Source organism: Pongo abelii, chromosome 18 (assembly GCF_028885655.2).
Source record: "Pongo abelii isolate AG06213 chromosome 18, NHGRI_mPonAbe1-v2.0_pri, whole genome shotgun sequence".
Classification (NCBI taxonomy): domain Eukaryota; kingdom Metazoa; phylum Chordata; class Mammalia; order Primates; family Hominidae; genus Pongo; species Pongo abelii.
In genome coordinates, this window is record NC_072003.2 from 14,401,603 (window position 1) to 14,427,484 (window position 25,882).

Genomic DNA, 25,882 nt, shown 5'->3' on the forward strand with positions numbered 1-25,882 from the left:
GAGTTTTACATAAGAATGCTCCATAATTGTACATGCTGGTGCCGTAGCACAAACCAAGGCAGTGCCATGAAAGTGTACTGGCATTCAATGCATTCTTTACTGTCATGCTTCTGCAGTTCATCACTTAAGAATGTCCCTAAAGAGCATCAGAATTATTAACTGTATTAAATCTTGACCCCAGGGGTTCACGGGCCACACTTTGAAAACCGCTGGTCTGGTCAAACAGTGACAGAGGCCAAAACAGTGGTAGCCAAACAAGATGGTGGCCAGCTGTATATGTATATTTCCCTACAAATCTCTTCTGCTCTTCAGTCTTTGGCACTCTAGCTGATGGAAACCCCATACTCCCTTGCTTTTGCTTTGAGGAAAATGAATTTTAAGTTCTTAACAACTAAACTTCCAGAACACAACCTATTTCTAAGTTGAGGACTGCCTGTACTACACACAGTCTTTTCTAGAAATAAAATTGCCCGGAACGGATATGAATATTTATTATTATACAGAACAGACGTTAAGTAGGCGGAAACATTAGCTATCAATAAAACCTACATCTTTGTGCTATGAACATAAAACATAATTTGAAATCTCAGTATAACATATAGTTGAATATAGTACTTTTCACAGCTGATTCCCCCTAAAACCTAACACTTTATTCAAATCAGCTTAGAATACTATTAGTATTTTAATCTCCCACCTGAATTCTGACCAAAAGCTTTTTCCGTTGCTCTCAGAGATTCCAGAAGATTAAGAAATGTGACACAATCATACTGAGAGAGATACTGCAGCAAAGTTCGTAATATCTTCAAATCCTGAACTAAGGATTTAGTCTTGGCTCCAAGCTGGTGCCACAAAGGATCCAGATAATGGCGGATTGTCTAAAACAAGAATAAAATTTGGTATTGCTAAAATACGTTAAGTATAGTTATTCTTTATACAAATCATACTTTCAAAAGGATTATTTCCTGTATATCTAAAAATGGTTAAAATGGTAAATTTTATGTCATATATATTTTACTACAATAAAAAACTGCAAACGTTATTCAGGGAAGTGGCTAGAACATTTCAGTTAATAAAATTCTAATAATAATGTTTAAATTTTCAAATATAGAAGAATGTCTTACTGCTAGAATCTTTATGATCAGATAGAGTCAATCTATCATCCAAATATATATTACTGTCAGGAGAGAAAAGACCTGACAAACATGATAATCAATTATTTGTTTTTATGAACAGAATCTAAGCATGTAGCTCAGATATGTTCAATTCCTGCCAGGTTTGACTCTGACTATCCTGGATGGATAAAGACATGGGATCCAAATGGACCAAGCAGAGGGCATAAACCAAGCAGATGGCTTACTAACAAATTAAGGTACATTGTTATTTAATTTGTACATGAGTATCAAGTTTTTTGACCTTTAAAATAAGGTATAACCAAGAAATGAAAAATTTAGTTTGATGCCCATGTACAAATTAAGTAAGAATTACCAAATTAAATAACGTACCTTAATTTGTTGGTGTAAAAATTTCTTTAGTGTTTTTTCTAAAGTGGATTCATGATAGGAAAATATTTGTTAAATTAACAATGGACTAACTTTGATTATTATTATTATTATTTTGAGATGGAGTCTCGCTCTGTTGCCAGGCTCGAGTGCAGTGGCACAATCTTGGCTCACTGCAACCTCCACCTCCCAGGTTCATGCCATTCTCCTGCCTCAGCCTCCCAAGTAGCTGGAACTACAGGCGTTGCCACCATGCCCAGCTCATTTTTTGTATTTTTAGTAGAGATGAGGTTTCACCGTGTTAGCCAGGATGGTCTCGATCTCCCGACCTCATGATCTGCCCGCCTCAGCCTCCCAAAGTGCCGGGATTACAGGCGTGAGCCACCGCACCTGGCCGATTATTTTTTAAGATTCCAAAATGTTGTCTAAAACAAAGAACAGCTTTATGTATACACTATGTAGGTACCTACATATCCACAGCTATGTATATGTATGTTTCCTTCACAGACTGATTCTGTAACTTTTTAGGTACAGAATTATCTGATTTTTTATCAGAAATTTGTAGCCTGATATAAAAGCAGTACCGTTGCATGGAGTCTTATCTAACAAATTTAATAATGAGCAGGAGAAGTATCTGGATGACTGTATAGTTTATTGTCTAAATCACACTTGTGGAAAAAGAAATGATACACTATTTACAATCACTGCACGACAACAGGTAGATACTGGGACTATGCTGAACAAACTGGGATATATAACTACATGCCTTTTTTGTAAAATCATCTACAAAATATTAAACATTTTAACAAGACACATGGGATATCTATATTTAAATATGGTTACTAAAAGAGTATCTAAAACAATGAAGTGACTGTTACTAACCAGGGGGATAATCAACAGAAATTTAGTGTGAAATATGTTAGGCTACAATTTTATTTTTCTAGGGATATATACATTCTATTAAAAGATTGTGTGGGATTTTAAAAAAATCACCATGGACTAAATCATAAAAAACTTTAAGCATAGAGGAACAGAATATACAAAATTAGTTTTATGTATCAATATTCATAGTCAACTGACTTTTTTGAAGAATCAGAGAAATAAGAAGTTAATTTTTTCCTTTTTTATAATCACCATGCATTATTGCCAGTGACATAGAGATTGACTCAGAGTTTAAAAGACAGAAACCTTTTCTACCAGAATATGACAAAAAGGCTGCCAAGAATTTCTAAAAGGTCAGCATTTTCTGGATCTCCAATTCAATACTAGACATTTATGTATCTGTAATAATATTAATCTATAATGAAAAAGTAGACATTTATATATCTGCAATATTAATCTATAATAAAACAATTAGTTAGAATAAAAATTCCTGGAACTGATGTCTTACCATTTCCTCAATTCAGAATGTAATTTTAAGACAGAGCAAGTTTCACACTCCTCAGTAATGAAAACTCATCCGAATTATTTTTTATTCCATAAAAGAGATCATAAATTCATGTACAATTATGGAGCATTCTTATGTAAAACTCTTCTACCTGTAGACATCCAAATGTTGTCATTTCAAAGTAAAAAAAGTTATTTATTTTCTTCTTGATTATAGTTAAAATAAGAGATAATCACTTACTATATAACTGCAAAAGTCAGAGTGATGCTTATATGCCAATCCACATACTTTACTACAAATTATTACTTTCCTATGTTTTTAAATGACCTCCAATTTTATTCTTAAATAACAGCAAATTCCTATCAACAACATTGCAAATATTAAAATAACTTGCATTCTTTAAAATTACAACATAATAAACTGTGCTTAAAAGGAAAAAGAGTACCTTGTCAAAAGGTTTTCCAATAGCATTTTCTAAAGATAAATCTTCCACTTCAAGCGATGGGTTATGGCATTTTAGTTCCTTCAGACATGCATTTAAAATGTCCAGTATAGCAGTCTGTATAGCAAGCATGGTAGGTGTCATAGAAACATGGATTTCTACAACTTCAGGTTTGTGCTGTTCTAAAAATGAGTTTACTGCTACATGGAACCTAAAGAGACAAATATTTTTCAACAATTTTCTAGAGTTTCAGCAGCTATATATTTCTGGTCTTGGTTTAACACCCCATTTTTATAAATGCTACAAACAACATGAAAAGCAGAACAACAAACAAATGAAAAGCAAAACAACAACGTTTTCAAAAACACTTTGAACCTCAATGAATAGAAGCACTGTATTATTCAGATAAGGTAAGGGTCAGCAAACTACGGTCTGGGCCAAATCCTGTACCTGTTTCTATAGTCTCACTGGAATGCAGTCACACCCATTACTTATGTAAGCAGTCTATACTTGCTTTTGGGCAATAATAGAGTTGGGTAATTGTGACAGTCTATATGGCCTGCAAAGCCCAGAATATTTACTACCTGGCCATTTACATGAAGAGTTTGTTGACTCCTAAAACAAGGTATAATCAAGAAAGTTAAAAATACTATAACTACTCTTTTTTTTTTTTTGAGATGGAGTTTCGTTCATTGCCCAGGCTGGAGTGCAATGGTGTGATCTCGGCTCAGTGCAACCTCTGCCTCCTGGGTTCAAGTGATTCTCCTGCCTCAGCCTCCCAAGTAGCTGGGACTACAGGCATGTGCCAACACGCCCGGCTAATTTTTGTATTTTTAGTGGAGACGGGGTTTCACCATGTTGACCAGGCTGGTCTCGAACTCCTGACCTCAGGTGATCCGCCTGCCTTGGCCTCCCAAAGTGCTGGGACTACAGGCGTGAGCCACTGCACCCGGTGTACAACTACTCTTAAAATAACATATATTATAACCAAAATACACGGTAGCATAGGTTGCAAAAATGTTTGAAAACTGAAACCTTAATGTTATTCCTAGAAATTAACAAAACTTCTTCACAACCTTTGTGCTTTATTTCCCTGTTGAGTAATTTTCAAAGCAGAAGTGGTAATCTTAGCCAATAAATCTGCAGTACACCTAAAGCTGTTGTATATGTGGGTCTCCAGATCCTTGGGAGTTTCCCTAAACGTATAAGAAAGAATAAAGTGGCTGTCTTGGATGGATGTGATGGACCAGCAGAAAAGTAACCATCAAATTGCTCTCAACTTAAATAAAATCACAAACTTGGTGAATACATATTTATAGCTGGATGTGTTTGTTATAAACCTGACTAGTTTCTATCAAACAAAATCACAATGAATTTTACATTATATTACATCAAAGTGCAACTAAGTTACGGTAGATCTCACAAAAAAAGATGACAAATAATGTCATCATTATTTGTCACATAATGTTCTTTACCTTGGCCACAGATACAGTTTCCTCACAAAAAGATTTCTCATCACTCTTTCCACATGACAAAAACCAGTATCAAAGGCAACAGCATTGTCTGTGAAAGCTTTAATAAAACCACGTTTGTTTTTCTGGCGAAAGAGGCGCAAGATGAATGCTTCTTGACAAGACTCGATTATTCTGTGGGCTCTATACACCAAGATGCCTGAGGGGGAGAAACGTAATTTAAACTACAGAACAGGTAGGTAATTTCCATTAATTCATCACATTTTTCTTAAGTACCTACATGAGAATGAACAAGCACCATTCTAGACTGGGCATATAGCCACGCACAGAACAGACATAAATCCCTGTCCTCGAGGAATTGACTATAAACAATATAAATACGTAAAATATTTAGGATGTTACAAGTGCTGAGAAGAAAAAATGAAACAGAGAAGGAGCAGAGGGAGAATGTATGAGGGGTGGTCTCACCAAGGTGATATCTGAATAAAGGCTGGATGGAGCCTTGTGACCATCTGGGCCAAGAGAGTTCCAGTCTGCCAGGCTGAGGGGACAATGAGGGCACAGGCCCTGGGGTGGGGTGTTTCTGGCATGTTAGAGGAAGAATTTCTGAAAGCAAAGTAGGTCATGAATTTTTTTTTTGAATATATGAATCAGATGTGGACTACACAAAATAGCCACATTTTGGAAGTCTGGGCAACATCTACATTACCTATTAGAGGAATTCAATTTTCAGAATCAGAAGGTAGTCAATTCAGAGGTAAATTAGTCCATTTAAAACAAAAACCTTCAATCGACATACTTAGTACATGTCTTTGGGGGTGTGCATGATTATAACACCTCAGAATCTCAAAAATAAGAACAATTATACATGCTTTGTTATTTATGAAATGAGACTACTGACCCAGATCTTTCATATATGTTGTGTCATCTGATGCAGTGTGATTAGTGCTAAGTTAGGGAGAAACATGAGTGACATAAAGGCATACAGACATCCTTTCTAGATCAAAACCTCAATTACTCCATGACGAGTCTGTCTTTTAGACCTAAATCAAGCTGGTTACCTTACATATATTTGGCATAATGGTACTTGCATGCTTTTGATCCAGTTCTCATATCTGGAAGGGTATGGACAATGATACTAACAGTGATTTATGACCCTTCTAATAGTTCAATAAACTAAACTCAGATTTTACTATTTTAATGTTTAAGTTCTGGATAGAGGTGGATGGAGCTAAATTTACTCTAGCTCAGCAAATTATTTTCCAAATATAGTAAAAATTAATAATGTTATTTAGGAATTTATAGACAAAGGATTTTCAATAACCCAATACATGTACATAACTAATTTACTACTCAGAAAATATTCTGTACCTACTTGTTGGGTTTTCCCAAAGACTCTAAGAGGCCATATTTTGTTAGCCTGGATTGAAATACTACGTAGAGTCAAGAATAATAAAAATGAACTTCCAAAGAAAAGGAGAAACTCAATTTAAGAAAATGTTGCGCGTCAAAAAGTTGTCTTTATTTTGGTTGCAACCCAGGAGGAAGAAGAGAACTAAGACTACATCCCTGGTAACTGGGTTAGGTGTTTCTATAGATTTTTATTTCATTTAATTGTTATGATAATTCCATGCGGTAGGTATCATGATGAGACCAAGGAAGGGAAGCAACTTAACCAAGGTCATCCAGCAAGCAAGTGGGAGGCCGAAGGTTCCAAATCATATGTAAAATCATGTTATTCCTATTTAGTCACACCAACTCAAGACACTCCTTTTTCAAAAAATAAAAATAAAAATAATAGAAGCAGGTTAGGTTTTTGGGAGGAGTTTTAGCTCCACAAAAGCCTACTTTAGTTTTTTTGTTCCTATGACATTTTGTACCCATACTGTACTACAACTACTTCTTTACTTGTCTCCTCCACTAAACTGCCCGAGAACAGAAACATCGTAACATCAACAGGCAGAGACCACAGAGATCAGAGAACGCTTACTATGTGCCATGCTGCCAAGTATTTTACATGTAAGCATTTCATTTCACCCTGACAATCCAGGAGGAAGGCACTATCTTTATCACCAATGCACGGGTGAGTAAGCTGAGGCATAGAGAAATTAAGAAACTTGCCTAAAAATACACAGCTGGTGCAAAATGAAGATAACTCAAACCCAGAAGCAGTCTAACTCACGAGTTCACCATACTGTCCCATTCATCTGTCTTCAGCACCCTTCCTGCCAAACAAGGGACCCTTAGTGAGTTAAAGATTTGTTGAATGACTATAAAGTGGGGGCACAGCACTGGGTACACAAATCTAAAGTGTAAATGAAAAATACATATATATATTTCCCAGAAAGTGTGTTCTTAGTTCTGTCTGGAGATGTCAGGGTCAGTTTTGGCAATGAAAGCATCCTCCTGTCCTGTTCTTTTCAGAGTACAACCTCACCAGATATTTATATAGTTCTCCCACGTGTTAGGAGTTCTGGTTAGCAGGGACTCCCAGGGTGAGGTGTGGTGGTAATAATGGGTGGTGACAGGTGAAGAAGTTGGGGCTGGGGATTCAGCCTTTCCAGAGGGTTACCTGCACTTCACGCACTGCCCTTTGGTCAGTCCTGGGGGATGATCCCAGGGGATGAAAGAATTCAAAAGAATTCATTTTTGACATTCATTTACATTCTACTCAGCCAAGCATCAGTAACAGCTCCAGCTTCATTACTGGCTGGGCTTTGATCAGAAAGGAGGAGGGAATTTGGCATTTTTCATTAGGAGCTACAGATAAGCCAGACTTCAACGTTGCATAGATTCACATTGCTCTCTGCCTAATTAGGTTGCACTGTAACTGAAAGTCACAGGATATTACTGACATCTAGTGGTAGTTTCAAACACAACAACAAAAATTTTTTTTAATTAATTTAAAAAATAAAGTAAAACCAAGCTTATAAGAAAGCAGCAAACAGTCAAAGACTGGTGTATCAAGATTTCTGGTTATAAAAGGCCAATTTTATTTGGTATGAATTACTAAGAGTTTGTTGTATACCAGGCACTATACTAAGCAATTATTTTATTAACTTAATCCTTATAATAACTTTAGGAGGCACTGTTTTCTTAATGAGAAAACTGGGGTTAATGAAAATTAAGGAGTTTGCTTTGTAAGCAGGGTGTTAGCATTCAAAATCAGGTGAGCCTATGATACTGTTTATAACAATTATAAAAGTTATAAAAGAGTAATCAAACTTCTTCAATCGGTTTACCATTGAAGCATTCATTCACACATTTATCAAATTTTTCTTGAGGGTCATCTAGGTTCAGGGCAATATGACAGATACGGTGGGAAGTAAGATGATGAATTTCAGAGTCTCTCTGCCTCCAGAAGTTCACTAATGATCACAGTACTATATCCATCCATCATTCACCCACAAGTATGTCTTTAGTGCCTACCATGTACCAGTTATTTAGCTTGGGATGAACAACTTGTTCCTTGTGCTTAAGCTCATCTTGTGAGTGAGACAAACAAACACATAAATATAATGTAGTGTTGTGAGCACTATGACTGGGGAGAAATAGAGGGTAATATGAGGGCACAGAGGTACAGCCCCTACATTAGCTTTGGGGACATCAGAAAAGGTTTTTGAAAGGATAATGAAAATGAATTTCTTTTCTATTTAATTCTAGCTAAAATAATTTTTCCTCAAAATAAGCAAGCAACTACTTGATTTAATTTCAAATAATGCCAAAAAAAAATCTTAAAGAGGAAAACTAAATATTTTACAAAATATACAAAGATTATTTATAAACATTTCAAATCTGATTAAGTTCTAAAAGCAAATGCTAACGAATTGCAAGTATTTACTCAATAAGAGCTTAGAAAACAAGGAAAAGTTAATCTAACATTTAGTCACTTATTCGGGTCATAGATATTTATTGAGCATCTACAATGTGTCAAGTATCATGATGAAAGTTGGAAGCATAATGTTGAGCAAAAGGATCCAGTAGTGCCCACTAGAAGGTTCTAGTAGAGTGTTTAGCAGAGGAGACAGACAAAAATAAAAATGTACAAAATACCCTCTCCGGTCCGTGCCTCCAAGATGACAAAGAAAAGAAAGGACAATGGTTGTGCCAAAAAGGGCTGCGGCCACGTGCAGCCTATTTGCTGCATGAACTGTGCCTGATATGTGCCCAAGGACAAAGCCATCAGGAAATTCGTCATTCAAAACATAGTGGAGGCCACAGCAGTCGGCGACATTTCTGAAGCGAGTGTCTTCGACGCCTATGTGCTTCCCAAGATGTATGTGAAGCTAAATTACTGTGTGAGTTGTGCAATTCACAACAAAGTAGTCAGGAATCGATCTTGTGAAGCCTGCAAGGACCGAACGCCCCAACCCGATTTAGACCTGTGGGTGCTGCCCCACGACCCCTATCAAAGGTGATGTAGGGAGCTGAGTCCTTCAAGACTGAAGACAGACTATTCTCTGGAGAAAAATAAAATGGAAATTGTACTTAAAAAAAAAAGTACAAATTTACATACAAATAATAAGATTTCAAATTCTTACCAGTAATTAAATCTGAAGGTATTCTATCAGTCAAGAAGTCAACCACAAGTATCCTACTTGTTGCAAATATAACACCACCTTGTGTGTAAACTTCATAGCGACTGTTGCTTGTGATTTCATTTGTTACACGGCGAGGGAGGTGTTCGACTCCTTCTATCTTCAGCTGATTGATAAAATACTCCTAAATCAAATCAAACTTGATTAGTAGGCTATTTAATACAGGGTAGTTTTTAATAGGTCAGATATTTAAAATAATGTGCTGTCTTTCTCTGAGATAATGAACTTAATAATGAATATACACACTAAGTTACTTCTTTACAGTAACTTCAGCCAACCAGTCTACATTTAATGATGTTTTCTTGTTTTGGGGTTTACACTAAGGAATAATTGCACTTCAGTCATTATCAGCACTCAACTACAATGACATATGCACACACACACAAAAACCTCAAACTTTTAAAAGCCTGGATTAAAAGATTTCTGCTACCTAGAAAATACTTCCCACCAAAGCCAGGTTTGTAGCCAAGCACATCCTATGAGATGATAACAAGGGAATCCTTTCCCCAGACAATGTTTTAGACTATCAGTTCTGTGCTGATCCATCCTAGACGGACTTCATGTCACTGGGTCCCTTGGCTTGGTTTATTTATATCCCCAGTTTAAAACCATCTTTACTAGGCCCTGTGTGTTGCCTTAGGCCCTATGCCAAGTACTGGGGATACCTAGATGAATCAAACAGGGTCCCTGCCCTCAAAGAGACTGTGGTCACTCTTCTCAGCTGACATTTTTCTCCTGGCCACCTGATCTATCTAGGGGATCATCAGACTTGTCAGACCAAGCTGTGTCCCCTCTCAACACCCCCCAGCCCCAGGTGTAGCCCCATTCCATCTTTCTTAGTGTTCTCCATTCTCCTTAACTGTAGTTAACCTTTGCCAACATCCTCAGCGTCCAGCTCCAATCCCTCTCTGACCCTATGGCCCTCTTAACACAGCCTTGGTGAATGCCCTATTTCCTGGTCCCTCCTTTTTCCTATTGGGTTTTTCCAGCCTCAGCATCTCCTTTCATGTCTACCCATCACCCTCAGAGACCCTTCCATCCTCATCACTGTTCCCTTTCAGGGACCTTCCTTCCGCCCCTAGAAACTCCCTTAATGGCCAACTTCAGGACCCTCCCGTTATTCCTATCCAGATCCTCCTTCCGACATCTGCCCTTCCCCCGCAGGGACCTCGGATCCTCTCCTACCACTCAGAGCCCCTTCACCTTTCAGTACCCTTGCACCCATGTCAGGGACCTGCACCCTTCTGGGGACCCCTCCCATCCCTCTTAGTGTTGCCAGGGAATTGCATCCTTCTTGGGACCCCTTCCATCATTCTCACTGTGCCTGCACAGTGTCAGGGACCCGAACCCCCTGGGGACTCCTCCCATTTCTCTTAGTGTTCTTGATCTCTGGTCAAAGACTTGCATCCTTCTTGGGACCCCTCCCTTCCCTCTCAGAGTCCCCGCACAGTGTCAGGGACTGGCATTCCTCTTAGTGTTCTTCAACTCCTGCCAGGGACCTGCAGCCTTCTCGGGGCCCCTCCAATTCTTCTCAGTGTCCCCGCACAGTGTGAGCGACCGGTATCCTCCTCGCGACCCCTTACATACGTCTGTGTTCCCGCAGTGTGAGGGACCTGCATCCCCCTGGGGACCCCTGCCATCCTTCTCTGTGTCATCGCGTAGTGTCAGGGGCCTGAATCCCCCTCAGAGACACTCCATTCCTGTCAGAGGCCTCGCATCCGCTCAGGAGGCCCTCAACACTCTCGGAGTCCCCTCACTCCCGCGCCAGCGCGGCCGCACCTCCTCGGCCGGCTGCGTGTTGAGCACCAGCACCAGGCAGGCTGGGTGGCAGTGCAGCTGGAGAAAGTGGTAGAGGAGCCGGTCCGCGCCGAGCCCGCGGGCGCACACTACTAGCCCGTCAGTGTCGAGCAGTTCCAGCACCAGCTGCCGCTCGTACTCCAGCAGCGGCGCCATGGCAGTCCGTCGAGCCGGCAGCCCTGGCTCCATGGAAGCTCTTCCGGGTCGCGGCCGAACGCAGCCGAAGGAAGCCGACTCCGAGATGAGAGTAGGCCGAACTGTACCGAAGAGAGCCGAGTCCGAGAGAACGACAGCCAGCCGAACGTAGCCGAGGAGAGCCGAGACTGAGATGATCGTGGGCCGAACGCAGCCGAAGAGGAGCCGAGGCCAGGACAGGCGCGCTCTCAGAAAGCCGAAGAGAGCCGAACCTGAGAAGGGGAGCGTTGGCCGAACTCAGCCGAAGAAGAGCCGAGTGGAGCCGAAGATTCATAGAGTCACCTGGCGGGGCTGGCGCTCCCGATCGGTGTAGCTTGCAGATATCAGGCTCCATCCACGTCTCTTTTGAGGTTCCACATCCCCTGGCACCCTAGCCTCAAGCTGCCAAAAAGCAAGGGAAAGGGAAGTAAGCCTAAGGAGCTTAATCCCCCGACATCGACAGTTGAAAAAGTTACTGGTCAATATTCCAAATGCGCCTAGAGTTAGTAGCACCTGTTTCCTAGGGTGGTTTTTGGCCCTTCCTTTTGCGATTGGTCCCCATCCCTCTTTTAATTTTTTTTTTTTTCTTTCCCGAGACAGGGTGTTGATATGTTGCCCAGGCTGGAGTGCAGTGGCTGTGGAATAAGCAGAATCATTTACTAACTTCAGACCTCTGTTTGCCTCCCAAAGACTTCAATACAATAAACTATTTTTAAAAATCCCTCCTTCCACTAGAGGGACACCTCCCGCAGTGTTTGTTCTATACCTGGAAATGCCTGATAATTGAACTAGTAGAGGAATCGTTTTGTATAGAAACCCCCCACCTTTGTCATTAGAAAATAGAAAATACAAGTAAGCAAAAATGAAAATCACTTGTTTCCATTACGTGGAAATAACCAGTGTTAACATCATGAAATCTATTTTATTTAGTCCTTTTTTTTCTATCTATATACACATTCTCTCATCACACAGAGTTCTTTTACCAACATGAGATAATTAATATCCCTGATTTATTTTTATTTTTATTTTTTTTTTTTGAGATGGAGTCTCGCTCTGTCGCCCAGGCTGGAGTGCAGTGGCGCGATCTCGGCTCACTGCAAACTCCGCCTCCCGAGTTCACGCCATTCTCCTGCCTCAGCCTCCCAAGTAGCTGGGACTACAGGCGCCGCCACCACGCCCGGCTAATTTTTTGTATTTTTAGTAGAGACGGGTTTTCACCGTCTTAGCCAGGATGGTCTCGATCTCCTGACCTCGTGATCCACCCGCCTCGGCCTCCCAGAGTGCTGGGATTACAGGCGTGAGCCACAGCGCCCGGCCTAATATCCCTGATTTAAATCCCCAGCTTTGTCATTAACATTTGGCAAACCTCTGAACATGATGTTTCATATTCTTTTACAAAGTCCTTTTATATGGCTGATGAGATTTCCATTATGTGGCTGTACTTATCTAATTGCTTATTAGAGGACATTTGGTCTGTTTCTGCTTTTTCCCTTCCAGTAATATAAATAATCTTTCATTAAACATCTATGTATGTAAGTTCAACCTTGGCCTTCAGATACACGTCTAGAAATGAATAATCACTGGGATAAAGAGAAAAAAATTTGTAAGGCTTTTCATTACATTCACATTGCCACATTGCCCTCTAGAAAGCCTATACCAATTCACATTCACACCAGCCGTTTCCAAGAGGATCTGTTCCTCTACCTCTTTACTGCTTAATCCGGTATTTTGCTTACATTTTGTCAAGATGAAAATAGCGTATAATTCCTGAATGCTGTTTAAGTGGAAAGGGTTGCCGGCAGACACTTTACATACAGCGTTTCCTGTGAAGCAGATATTAATCTCGTCAGTTCTGCCAGTGAGAAAAATGGAGGTGCAGGGAGGTTATGTAACTTGGGCAAGGCCACGGGAGCTAGTTAGTATATTTCTTAGATCTATTTCAGGACGTGATATGGGGGTACTCAACACATATTTAGGAAATGAAGATTGAAATGACAAAGCTGAAATTCAAACCTCACTCCCAAGCGGTGGTAGGCAGAATATCGGCTTCCCAAAGATGTTCACATCCTAATCCCTGGAGCCTGTATGTTATCTTATGTGGCAAAGGGGGGTTTGCAGATGTGATTATGTGAAGGTTCTCGAGATGGGGGGATTATATGGATTATCCAGGTGGGCTCAATGTATCACAAATGTGCTTATAAGAGAAAGAGAGAGGTGGGCGGGTCAGATTCAGAGATGTGACAGTAGGCCGAGTTCAGAGTGATGTGGAACGGGCACTGAACCGAGGAACGCAGCCCTTACAAGCTGAAAAAGGCAAGGAAATGGGTTCTCCCCTAGGGCTCCCAGGAGAACTGCAGCTCTACTCACCCATTTTGGACTTCTGACCCCCAGAACTGGAAGATAATGAATTTGTGTTGTGTTAAGCCCGTTTGATCAGATGAGGTCCCCAACTGATCAAAACAAAATAAAATTTAAAAACTATAAATAGGGCCGGGCGCGGTGGCTCACACCTGTAATCCCAGCACTGTGAAGCCGAGGCAGGCGGATCACTTGAGGTCGGGAGTTCGAGACCAGCCTGACTAATATGGTGGAACCCCGTCTCTACTAAAAATACAAAAATTATCCCGGCGTGGTTGCGCATGCCTGTAATCCCAGCTAAGGCTGAGGCAAGAGAATCGCTTGAACCCAGGAGGCAGAGGTTGCGGTGAGCCGCGATGGCGCCATTGCACTCCAGCCTGGGTAACAAAAGCGAAACTCCGTCTCAAAAAAACCAACCAACCAACCAACCAACCAAACAAAAACTATACATAGGAGTATACAGTGAAACAATCTTTTTGGAAGGCGATTGGTCAATCTACATAGAAATTTTAAATACATGTATAGATACATATACACATACAGTCGTGTGGTGAATGTTTATGGGGCACCCAAAGTGTCAGGCACTGCTCTAAGCGCTGGGAGCTTACTAGTGGGCAAAGCAGGCATAGAACTTATATTCTAGTTGGGAGCTTGTATATGAAGATGTGTATTCATTATATCATTGTGTGGACTATTGTTATTTCTTGGATATTTCTTCTAAATGTCCAAGTATAGGAGAGTAGTTAAAATTTCTTCATGCATCTCTGATAGGTAGAATATTAGCCATGAAAACCTGTATGTGGAAAGATACTCAATATGTATTATTGTATACTGAAAAAAGCAGTTACAAAACAGTAATGTATAGTATGGTCCCATTTGTATAAAAACAAAACAATAAATGGTGTGTGCATAGAAAAGTCCTAGAATAAACAGATCTTAACCACAGCAATTACTTCTTGGGGGTTGACATAAGTAGTGGGTTTCAGGATCAGACCTTTGTACTTCAGTATATGCCTTTGTGCTCTGTTTGACTTTCTTCTCATGAACTTATATTGCTTTTATAATAAAAATGAAAGAAAAAACTTCCCAGCTACTATATAAATACTTCATCAGCACTAAAAAATATCACCTTGTAAATTCTAGATTTAAGTGTGTGTGGTGGGCAACATTTAATATCAAATGTTGGTATCTAGGGATGCAGACTTTTATAAATTGTGACAGGTTGTGGCTACACATTTTACTTTTATCCCTGGGTAAAAGCTTTCAATTTGAGGTGAAGTTTTTTTTTTTTTTTGAGACAGGATCTCACCGTGTCGCCCAGGCTGGAGTGCAGTGGCATGAACTCGGCTCACTGCAACCTCGGCCTTCTGGGTTCAAACAATTCTCGTGCCTCAGCCTCCTGAGTAGCTGGGATTACAGGCAGACACCGCTATGCCCAGCTAATTTTGTATTATTAGTAGAGATGGGGCTTCACCATGTTGGCCAGGCTGGTCTTGAACTCCTGACTTCAAGTAATCTGCCTGCCTCGGCCTCCCAAAGTGCTGGGATTACAGGCATGAGCCACCGCTCCCAGCCTAAAGTTTGTTCTTTATATCACTTATGGTTTTTGATATCCTTTCTGCTTTAAATTATCTCCAATGTGGATTTTAATTATTCTATTAGAATTTAAATTTCCTCGTTATTCTTTTCTTGTTTAATTTGGCTTTTTGTTCTGCATTTCTGTCTTTATCTTTATAGCTCCCTACTTTTGTTTCATAGAAGCTTCTTGATTTTATGTTTATTGATCTATCTCTACATAGATTTAGATATATGCAGATTTTCTATATATCTACCTAGATATATTTAGATATAAATACACATTATCTTTACCTAAACTATAGATATAGGTAGATAGAAACTTACAGTTGGCCCTCTGTGGGTTCTGCATCTGTGGATCCAACCAACTGTGGTTTGAAAATATCGAAAAGAAAAACCAATAAAAAATAACAATACAACAATAAAATTATTTATAAAATTAGAAAAGTTAAATTTTATTTGAGGTTTTCCCAATATTCTACTTAAAATTTGATATTTTTGTCCTAATCCATAACATTTAGGGATTTAAGAACATAAAGCAATTTGGATATTTACACATTTGTTTAGTGAAGAGCTCTCAAGCAAAGCAATGCTTGGTCACAGTTGTCCTGCCTCTCCCTACTTTTCTCTGGAACAGAGAATTTTAAGGGCATCAGCACCAGAACTTTATAGACATACAAATATCTATGCTCACACATCAGACTTATAGCAAGACTCTTGTAAAAGTGGAATGACTTCATATAAGTTGTATGCAGCTTTCCAAATATTGTTTGTTTCTAAGTGTTCCTATATAGAAATATGAGAGGTGCCTATTTTTACAGTCTTAGAAGGCACTCACATTTCAGGCGCCAGGAGTGAGAAACATCTGCTGGTGTAGGAAGAGCCAGAGATACTCTATTTAGATATCAGACCAGCTATCAATATTCCACAAGAGTGCCTGTGCTGAGAATTAGTGAGTTTCTGCCCTCAGACTCCCTGCTGCCTGAGTCTCAGCAATGGTAACTCCCTCTTGTTGCTGGCATGCAGGCTGAGCATGCTGAATTTAATGAATTTAAGTACTAAATATAATATTTACACACCTGGAGGAATTCTGCCAATATGCACTAAATGACTGTGAACCAGAAGTCCCCCTGAATCCTCTGCTTTGGCATGGCTCAGTGTCTGCAGTAGCTGCGTGCTCTAGGGGACAGAACATGGCCTTTAGTCACGTAGACCTGGACTGAGGTCCAGCATTGCTCAAATAACCACTTGGCCTTGGTAAGTCACAAAGCCCATCATTTATTAAACAATGTGTCTTTGGTGGCCTGGTGCTCATGCCCTTAATCCCAGCACTTTGGGAGGCCAAGGCAGATGGATCACTTGAAGTCAGGAGTTCAAGACCAGCCTGGCCAACATAGTGAAACCCTGTCTCTACCAAAAAATACAAGAATTAGCCCAGCATGGTGGCGTGCACCTGTAGTCCCAGCTACTCGGGAGGCTGAGGCAGGTGAATTGCTTGAACCTTGTGGGGGCAGAGGTTGCAGTGACCTGAGATTGCACCACTGCACTTCAGCCTGGATGACAGAGTGAGACCCTGTCTCAAACAAACAAACAAAAAAACAAAAACCCAATTGTCTTAGGTCATATTCCCCAGAAGCAGAGCCTGAGGATTCCTGTGTGTATCAGCCAGGGTTCAATCAGAGAAACAGATCTACAAGGAGTAATATGGAATAAGAGATTGATTACAGGGTTGTGGCCTAACACAATGATGGGAGATGGTTGAATTGTTTATGGTCATTGCTTCTGTGTTTGGTGCTGGGCTTGAAGTCAGCAGGGCAGGCAAACAGGAAGGAAAGATGGGTATAGAATAGAGGAGGGGAGGAAGAACTGAATCCTATGAGGATGAGCTGGAACTCACTTTGGTTTCTTAACCACTTGCAGGCCTCCGACTTCCATGATGTGGAGTCTCTGGTAGGGGAAGGTGGTGCCTGTTATCATGGGTTTAGATACTCACCTTGGCCAGGAAGCAGAGTTGAGGAAGGAGGGGAAACTAAAAGGGGAGAGGCTGAAGGGGGAGGGCTGTCAGGAGATAGAGTAGCTGTGGACCTGCTCACCACCCCTCACCAACCAGGTAAGCCTGGGAACCAATGATAATACAGATGAGTTGCAACACTGCGTACTGCTCACCTGCTTTTGGATGCTGCTTCACTCTTGCCCTCCCCATTGAATGCTAAATTCTCCTGTGGCCAAACCTAATCCAGAACTGTATAGGGAAGGGAATTCTAGGTTATGTGGTTCCAGCTTGGTTAAGTGGACATGGTGAGGTAAGAGGTGAGACTCAACTCAGGAGGTGGGACTCAACTCTGTAGGTGGGGCTCAGACACCGGACCAAATTGAGGACTAGCTAAAACAGGGATGGGGTGGAAGCAGCTTTCCATAAGATATGTCCACCAGTGTGCCCTGTCAGCTTACCATTGCCATGGCAACACCCAGAAGTCACTGCCCTTTTCCATGGTAACAACCTGGCAACCTGGAATTACCACCCTTGTCTAGAAATTTCTGCATAAACTGTCCCTGAATTTTCATGTAATGCAAAGTGGGTATAAATATGACTGCAGAACTAGGTATTCTGGGCACACTGCCTACAGGATAGCCCTGCTCAGCGAGGAGCTATCCCTCTGCTGCTGCTGTGAACTGCTGTTTTAATAAAAGCTGCTGTCTAATATCACCAGCTCGCCCTTGAACTCTTTCCTGGGTGAAGCCAAGAACCCTCCTGGGATAAGCCCCAATTGTGGGGCTTGCTTGTCTTGCATCAATAGTGCAAATCGCTGTGCTGTGCAAGTGATTTAGGAGGGGAGGGATCTCAGGAGAAACTGGTAAGGAAGTGGGGGAAGCAGAACAGGAAAGGGAAAGAAGCCAAGCAAGGTGTGATTTTGGGCAAAGCCTAGGCTTATCCCACAGGGGTACAAGGGTCGAAGTTACCCCTCATAGTTATTCTGCCCTGAGGCAAGGGAGCTGGGCTTTCATAAACTTGCACTGTCAGTTATTTTCTACTGGCCCAGGGGTGGGGAGTAAACTTCCAGGCACATTTTGTTCTCTGCAAATACAGGCACAGCAGCTCCTCTGGAGGAGTGGCAGGGGCAGGTTTTAGGAAGCAAAAGCAAGCTGCAGCCAAGCTAGCTGAGTGTCATGGACACATGGGTTGGTTTCATACCTTGGCTATTGTGAATAGTGCTACAGTGAATATGGGAATGCAGATGTCTCTTTGACAAAATAATTTCAGATCTTTTGGGTAAATATCCAGAAGTGGGATTGCTGAATCATATGGCACTTTTATTTTCAGTTGTTTGAGGAACCTCCTTACAGTTTTCCATATGGCTATACTAATTTACATTCCTACCAATAGTGTACAAGCGTTCTCTTTTCCCCACATCCTTGCTAACACTTGTACCCTTTTGTCTTTTTTATAATAGCCATTCTGACAGGTGTGAGATGATCTCATTGTGGTTTTAATTTGCATTTCCCTAGTGATTAGTGATGCTGAGCATTTTTTTTTCATATTTGCTGGCCATTTGTAAGTCTTCTTTTGAGAAATGCCTATTTAGGTTGTTTGCCCATTATTTATTTATTTTTAGTTTTAGTTTTTGAGACAGGGTCTTGCTCTGTCAGCCAGGCTGGAGTGGAGTGGCATGATCACGGCTCACTACAGCCTCAACCTCCTGGGCTCAAGCGATCCTCCCACCTCAGTCTCCCAGGTAGCTGGGACTACAGGTGCATGCCACCCTGCCCAGCTAATTTTTGTATTTTTTTTGTAAAGGTGGGGTTTCACAATGTTGCCCAGGCTGGCCTTGAACTCCTGGGTTCAAGTGATCTGCCCATCTTGTCCTCCCAAAGTGTTGGGATTATAGGTGTGAGCCACCTTGCCCAGCCTTGCTCATTTTTCAATTTTGTTTGTTTGTTTTCTTGCTACTGACTTGTCCAAGTATCTTCTACATTTTAGATATTAACTCCTTATTGGATATATGGCTGGCAGACATTTCCTTTTAATCCATAGGTTGTCTCTACATATTGCTAATTGTTTGCTTTGCTGTGAAGAAACTTTTTGGTTTGATGTAATTCCATTTGTCTATTTTTGCTTTTGTTGCCTGTGGGGTCAAATTAAAAAAGTCATTGCCTGTACCAATGCTATATAGTTATTCTCCTATATTTTCTTCTAGTAGTTTTACAGTTTCTGGTCTTACGTTTAAGTCTAATCCATTTTGAGTTGATTTTTGTATATAGATGTGAGATAAGTGTCCAATTTTATTTTATTTTATTTTGTATGTGGATATCCTATTTTCTCAACACCATTTATTAAAGAAACAATCCTTTCCCCATTGTGTATCCATGGCACCTTTGTTGAAAATTGACTATACATGCCTAGGATCATTTCTGGGCTCTCAATTCTGTGCCACTGGTTGGTGTATCTTTTTTCTTTTTTTTTTTTTTTTAGCCAGTACCATGCTGTTTTGATTGCTATAGCTTTGTAGCATAGTTTGAAATCACATAGTGTGATAACTTCAGCTTTGTTCTTTTTGCTCATAATTGCCTTGGCTGTTGAGGGATTTTTTTTGTGGTTCATCATGGAATTAAATTAAATGTAATCCATGTAGAACATTCAGCACAGTTCCTGACAAGACTAAGTACTCAACAAAAGGTGGCTCTATCTAACTGTAATGTTGGAAATTGAGGCTCATAACTGAGGGTTATATAAGCTGATAAACTTTACCCAGTAAGTCAGGACTCAGACCTCTAGTCCGGGGCTCTTTCTAAAATTGTTCTACCTCCCCAGATATTCTCTAACTGTACATTTACTCTCCTTTTACTACATTGCTACTTTTGACTTGCTAATATTTTATGAAGGGTTTTTACATTTGTTTTCCTAAGTGAAGTAGGGTTTGAGTTTTCTTGCATGTGCTATGTTTATTTGAATTAGATGTCAAGTTTACAATAATTTTGCAATGGGAGTCAGGTAGCTTTTTATTTTTACTGTTGAAGAGGGAATCTATGTTTTAAGGATTGGGGAAAACTTGTCTGTCAAACTCTATGGGCCTGGGGCCTTTTTCTCTTTCTTTCGTTCTCTCTTTCTCTTGTGATAGACCTTTGACTACTATTGAAATTTCTTTTATGGAAATTAGTTTCTAAGTTTTTTATTTTGTCTTGGGCCACATTAGATAAATACATCTGGAAACTGCATTTCATTTAGGATTTAAAATTTAGTAGCACATAAAGTCCATTGTAATCTCTTTTGATTTTTAAATCACGGCAACACCCACTGGTATGTCATCCTTTACATTGCTAATATTGTTTACTTGTCACTTCTTTGTTTTTCTGAATCAAAATTGCTGAGATTTGTCTATTTTATGTGTCTTTTCAAAGATACAGCTTGGGTATTTGTAGGTCAATTCTAGCACTTTTTATATTTAATTTCTATTTTTATTTTTTTTTCCAAAGATCTTTGGCTCTATTTTGTTGTTCTTTTTCTAAGCTGTTCAGGCGAGTGTTTAGTTTACTCTTTTCTCAATTTTTAAATTTGCAATTCTAGTATATTAAAGTATGAGGTTATAAACATCCGTCCAAATACCACTTTGTCTATATCACACATAGTGCTTTCACTGTCATTTGGTTCTAAATATTTTGTAGTTGCTACGTTGATTTCTTGTTTAACCCATTAAATAAAAAGAGCATTTTTAGGTCTTTTTGTTTGTTTGTTGGTTGGTTTTTTTAGACGAAGTCTTGCTCTGTCACCCAGGCTGGAGTGCAGTGGCATGATTTCGGCTCCTGAGTTTGTGCCATTGCACTCCAGCCTGGATGACAGAGCAACCTCTGCCTCCTGGATTCAAGCAATTTTTACCTGCCTCAACCTCCTGAGCAGCTGGGATTACAGGCGTGCACCACTACCCCAGATAATTTTTGTATTTTTAGTACAGACGGGGTTTTACCGTGTTGCCCAGGCTGGTCTTGAACTCCTGACCTCAAGTGATCTGCCCGCCTCAGCCTCCCAAAGTGCTGGGATTACAGGCGTGAGCCACCAAGCCCAGCTGGTGTTTTTAGGTTTCTAAATGTATAGAGGCCGGATAATTTTTTTTTAGTAGATTTATAATTTTATTACACTGTAATCAATATGAGGTCAATTTTTATGAAATTTACTGAGGCTTCCTTTGTGGCTTAAACACAAGGGCATTTTTGTGGGTACATATTTTACGTGTATTTGAAAAGAATGTATAAACTGTTGGGCTTTGAAAATCTTTTATGCCTTGACAAGAGTTTTCAGTTTCTGAGCATGGTGTGTTACAATCTGTTCTGACTATGGCTGACAAGTACAGATAAGCAGAGTCAACAGTTCTGCAAAAACATTTGAATGGCAAAACCCCAAAGATTCCTCACTTAAGAAGAATGTGAAAGCCCTGGACTTTTGTACTGGTGGTTGTGGCACTGCCAGGTGGCTCGATTCTGCGCAATGACATTTCCTTGGCTGAGAAGCCCGTGCGTTATCCAGAGAGAAGGGCATGTACTCGCCAGCCAGACACAAGCTGATTGGATGGAGGCATTTAGACAGTCAACCACTATTTCTTTTACTCCCCAGAAAAGGCTTTTGCTCTGCTCACTCTTCTGTGGGTAAATGAAACCTCTGGTGGCAGACTTCCATAATTCTAGTCTTGTCTATTGGCAGCCTTTCTTGGGTATTTTGCTGGGTACTCACTCATTGCTATTAATTTTGTGACCAATCTGCTTCCCACTTCTACTCCAGCCCTGTTTCTGTTGAACAATTTGTCTTTTTTCCCCTCCAAAATCTGTCCTTGCTAAAGTCCAATCCATTGAACATTTGCAAGTATTGTTACATTTATGCATACTTTAAGATACAATTTGTGGGCCGGGCGTGTTGGCTCATGCCTGTAATCCCAGCACTTTGGGAGGCCAAGGCAGGTGGATCACTTGAGGCCAGGAGTTCAAGATCAGCCTGGTCAAGGTGATGAGACCCCGTCTCTACTAAAAATACAAAAAAATTAGCTGGACATGGTCATGGGTGCCTGTAGTCCTGGTTACTTGGGAGGGTGAGGCAGAAGAATCCCTTGAACCTGGGAGGCAGAGGTCGCAGTGAGCCGAGATTGTGCCACTGCACTCCAACCTGGGTGACAGAGCCAGACTCCATCTCAAAAAAAAATGAAATAAAATAAAATAAAATAAAATAAAATTTGTTAAAATTCCAATGTTCTGGGGTTGCATTCATGTTTTTAAATCAGGCTCTGCAGTTTACTATTGCCATGTTCATTACTAAGTGGAGTTTAAAAAACATTTTAAATAATAATATTAAAATACTAATATTTTGCTATTTTTATTTAAAGTGTACAATTTGATAAGTTTTGACATATGTGTACATTTTGAAACCATCACCAAAACTCAAGAACCTAGGCAATACCCTCCAAACGTGTTTTGTGCCCTTGTAATCTCTCCCCGTATGAGTGCCTGACGCTGGTCCCACTAATTCTTCAGCCTGGTTCTTCACTGGCCTTGAGCTAACCCTAATATGCACGCATCCATCAGTCCACAGCTGATTTCCCAGGGAGCCACTCCAACCTTCTCTCTCAGGCCACGCTCTTTCCTACAGGACCGTTTTCTGCTTTGGTCTTCCCTAATTTGCAGCTCCATCTCCTTGACACAGGGCATCTCCTGGGCATTCCGTCCCTGGAAACTCTAGTTAGAAAGCTGGAGCAATCACAGTTTGGGCTCACCTTATTTGTTTTCCACCCTGAGACCTCTGTCCTTCATTGCCTGAAGTTTACTGCCTTGAAACTGCCGTTTCACACACTTTGCCCTTATTTTTGTTGTTTCAGGTGTGAGGGTAAATCTGGCCCCCGTTCCTCCATCTTGGCTGGAAGTGGAAGTCCCGGTGGATATTTTTGAGCCCCTAATCTATGCCAGGCACTGCTGTAAGCACTGAGTATTCAAAGATGAACAAAATGATGTGGCCCCAGTCTCCTAAAATTTACTATCAAGAGAAGAAGACAACAAGTAAATAAATACACAAAATTATTATTGATGGTCATGCATGCTAAGAAGTAACCATGGATCAACATGAGAATAACGGGGACAGGAGTTGCTGCACACTAACAGGTGAGGTAAAGTCTGAAGAAGCAGCCAGTCATATGAGGAGGAGGAGGACAAGCATCCCAGTCATGGAGAACAACTGTGCAAAGGACGTGGAAAGCTTGGCATACTCTAGGCACAGATGGAAGGTCAGTGTGCCTAGGAGATGTAGGATGACATGGCGTTGGAGAGGAGGGTAATATCCAGGTCATGGGAGCCTATGAGGCCATCCTAGAGTCTGGGCTGACTTCTAAGCACAATGGAGTCATGGAAGGTTTTAAGGAGGAGCACTCCGTGACCTAATTTAATTTTAAGAAGGTTGGCCAGGCATAATGGCTCATGCCTCTAATCCCCGTCCTTTGGGAAGCTGAGATGGGAGGATTGCTTGAGGCCAGAAGTTCAAGACCAGCTGCGCAACATTGCAAGACCCTGTGTCTATTTTATTAAAAAGAAATAATTGTAGGAGGGTCAGTCTGACTATTGAAGGAGAATGAGTTAGATGGGACAAAAATAGATCCAAGGGGACCAGACAGAAAGCTGATATCTGATTCAGCTGACAGATGATGGTAGACTTGAAAAAGGCGATGCCATGGAGGGATGAGAAGGTAATGAACCTGAGATATATCTGGGAGAATAGTAGACAGATTTCTTGATAGATGGGATGTGAGAGGAGGGGGAGAGGAAAGGAAGCATCAGGAATGACTCCTAGGTTTTCGACTAAAGCAACCATGCGGTTGGTGGTGCCTTTGGTGGGGATGAGGAAGGCTAGTGAGGGGTTGGACATGAGCTGGAGGCTGGAGAACAGGTTTGGGATGGGAAATCAGTAGGTTCATTTAGAATCACAACTTTCATACAGGAAACCACTGAAAAGTGGAACAATGGAGACATTATAACCAGGAGCAGTGTCTTCTGAGTCTCTGTTGCCTTATCTGTAAATGTGGAATAATAATACCTTCCTCCTTGTTGTTGTAAGGCGTGAATGAGGAACTATGCTGAGCATCACTGCATGGCTGCTCAAAAAAGTAAATTTCCTTATACAATTAAAGCAAGCTCTAGGAAAAACCATTAACTAGGTCAGTGGCTCCCAGAATTTGGGTTTATTGACTGAGACGGTAATTTAAAACAATGGATAAAATTATGGGTGGCTGCCAAATTCTTATTTTGCCAAGGTAGGACATTAGATAAACAACTACTAACCACGATCATCATCACTTCATAAAAGAAATGACATTTTAATACCAAAAAAATGTAGGAAGGTTATTTGTTATTTTCAGCTTAACAGTAATAAAGGATAATATCGTCAACCTGTCTCTCTATTCTCTTTCTTTCTTTCTTTCTTTCTTTCTTTCTCTCTCTCTCTTTCTTTCTTTCTTTTCTCTCTCTCTCTCTCTCCCTTCCTTTTTTTCTTTTCTTTCTTACAGGATCTCACTATGTTGTCCAGGCTGCTCTCAAATTGCTGGCCTCAAATGATCTTCCCACCTCAGCCTCCCGAGTATCTGGGATTAGAGGCATACCCCACCATGCCTGGCTATATTGTCAACTTAGCTTTCTAATTACCACTTCCTGTTTCATTTTCCCCTGGTACCACAGGGCAGTGAACAGTATCATGAGCAGGCATTGGGTATGTGGGTGCCTTTAAGGAACCACTGAACTGAGCAGCAGGTTAATTCAGCCTCCTCTCCTTCACTTGTTTGCATCCCTGATTCCTCTCTACTTTTTTCTCCCTGGTTTGCAAGGATTATGTTGTCCTTTCATCCCTCCTGATGGCATCTATGGATGGTATCCCACTATGGTAGTCACTATTTCCCATCATCCCCCTCTTCCTGGCCACCTAAAAGCCTACATTTTCCAGCTCCCTGCAAGCTGACAAAACCATGTGACTATTCTGGCCAATAGGATGGGAGTACAAGCGTTATGTCACTCAGAGGTGGAAGCATTTAAGGGCCAGTGTGTGATTCTCTGTGATGTTTTCTTTTTTTTTCTCCCTCCATCCATAGTGAAGCATCTGTTGAAATGGAGGTGCCACAGATGGAAGCAACCATGGCACAGAAGGCAGCTTCCCCAGAAAACTGCCCAGACTCACAGAGGTCTTTGTGGGAGCAAGGAATAAACCTATGTAAAGCTCCCGAGATTTTGGCATTGCTTATTACTGCAGCATAACTTGGTCTGCTCCAGCCAATGGCAGCATCAAGACATGTTTGACTTGAGCAAACTTACATCTGATTTTGATAAATATCAGTCTGAAAAGAAAACAATTCCTGCTTTTCAATGTTTAATTTTTTAAAAAAGCTTAAATTATCTTGCATTTGCCTCCATTTGACCCCTACTGGGATGCTAGGTTGAATTTTTTGTTAATGATTTAAATTAAAATCCCATAACACTAGGATGGAAAACAATCAGATATCCCCCAGTCCCCTTTATTACTGACCAGAATGCCTTTAAAGCTGCTTTCTTTCTGGGCATTCTCAGAGAAT

General features: G+C 40.7%; 1 protein-coding gene across 2 annotated transcripts in view; it reads right to left on the reverse strand.

Annotated features, from left to right (window-relative positions):
- The window catches only part of ERCC4 (ERCC excision repair 4, endonuclease catalytic subunit), a 32,182-nt gene extending 20,770 nt beyond the window's left edge, over positions 1–11,412 (reverse strand). Inside the window, exons 1-5 of one of the 2 annotated variants that reach the window (XM_002826141.4) lie at positions 11,178–11,412; positions 9,342–9,522; positions 4,804–4,999; positions 3,332–3,539; positions 695–875 (exon numbers count right to left, since the gene is read on the reverse strand). In XM_002826141.4, coding sequence (XP_002826187.3) covers positions 695–875; positions 3,332–3,539; positions 4,804–4,999; positions 9,342–9,522; positions 11,178–11,384 — 973 coding nt within the window. In that variant the 5' untranslated portion in view covers positions 11,385–11,412. Of the gene's footprint in view, positions 1–694; positions 876–3,331; positions 3,540–4,803; positions 5,000–9,341; positions 9,523–10,985 lie in introns of both variants that reach the window. The other variant, XM_009250485.3, reaches the window with a different exon arrangement.
- Positions 11,413–25,882: the final 14,470 nt, after the last annotated feature.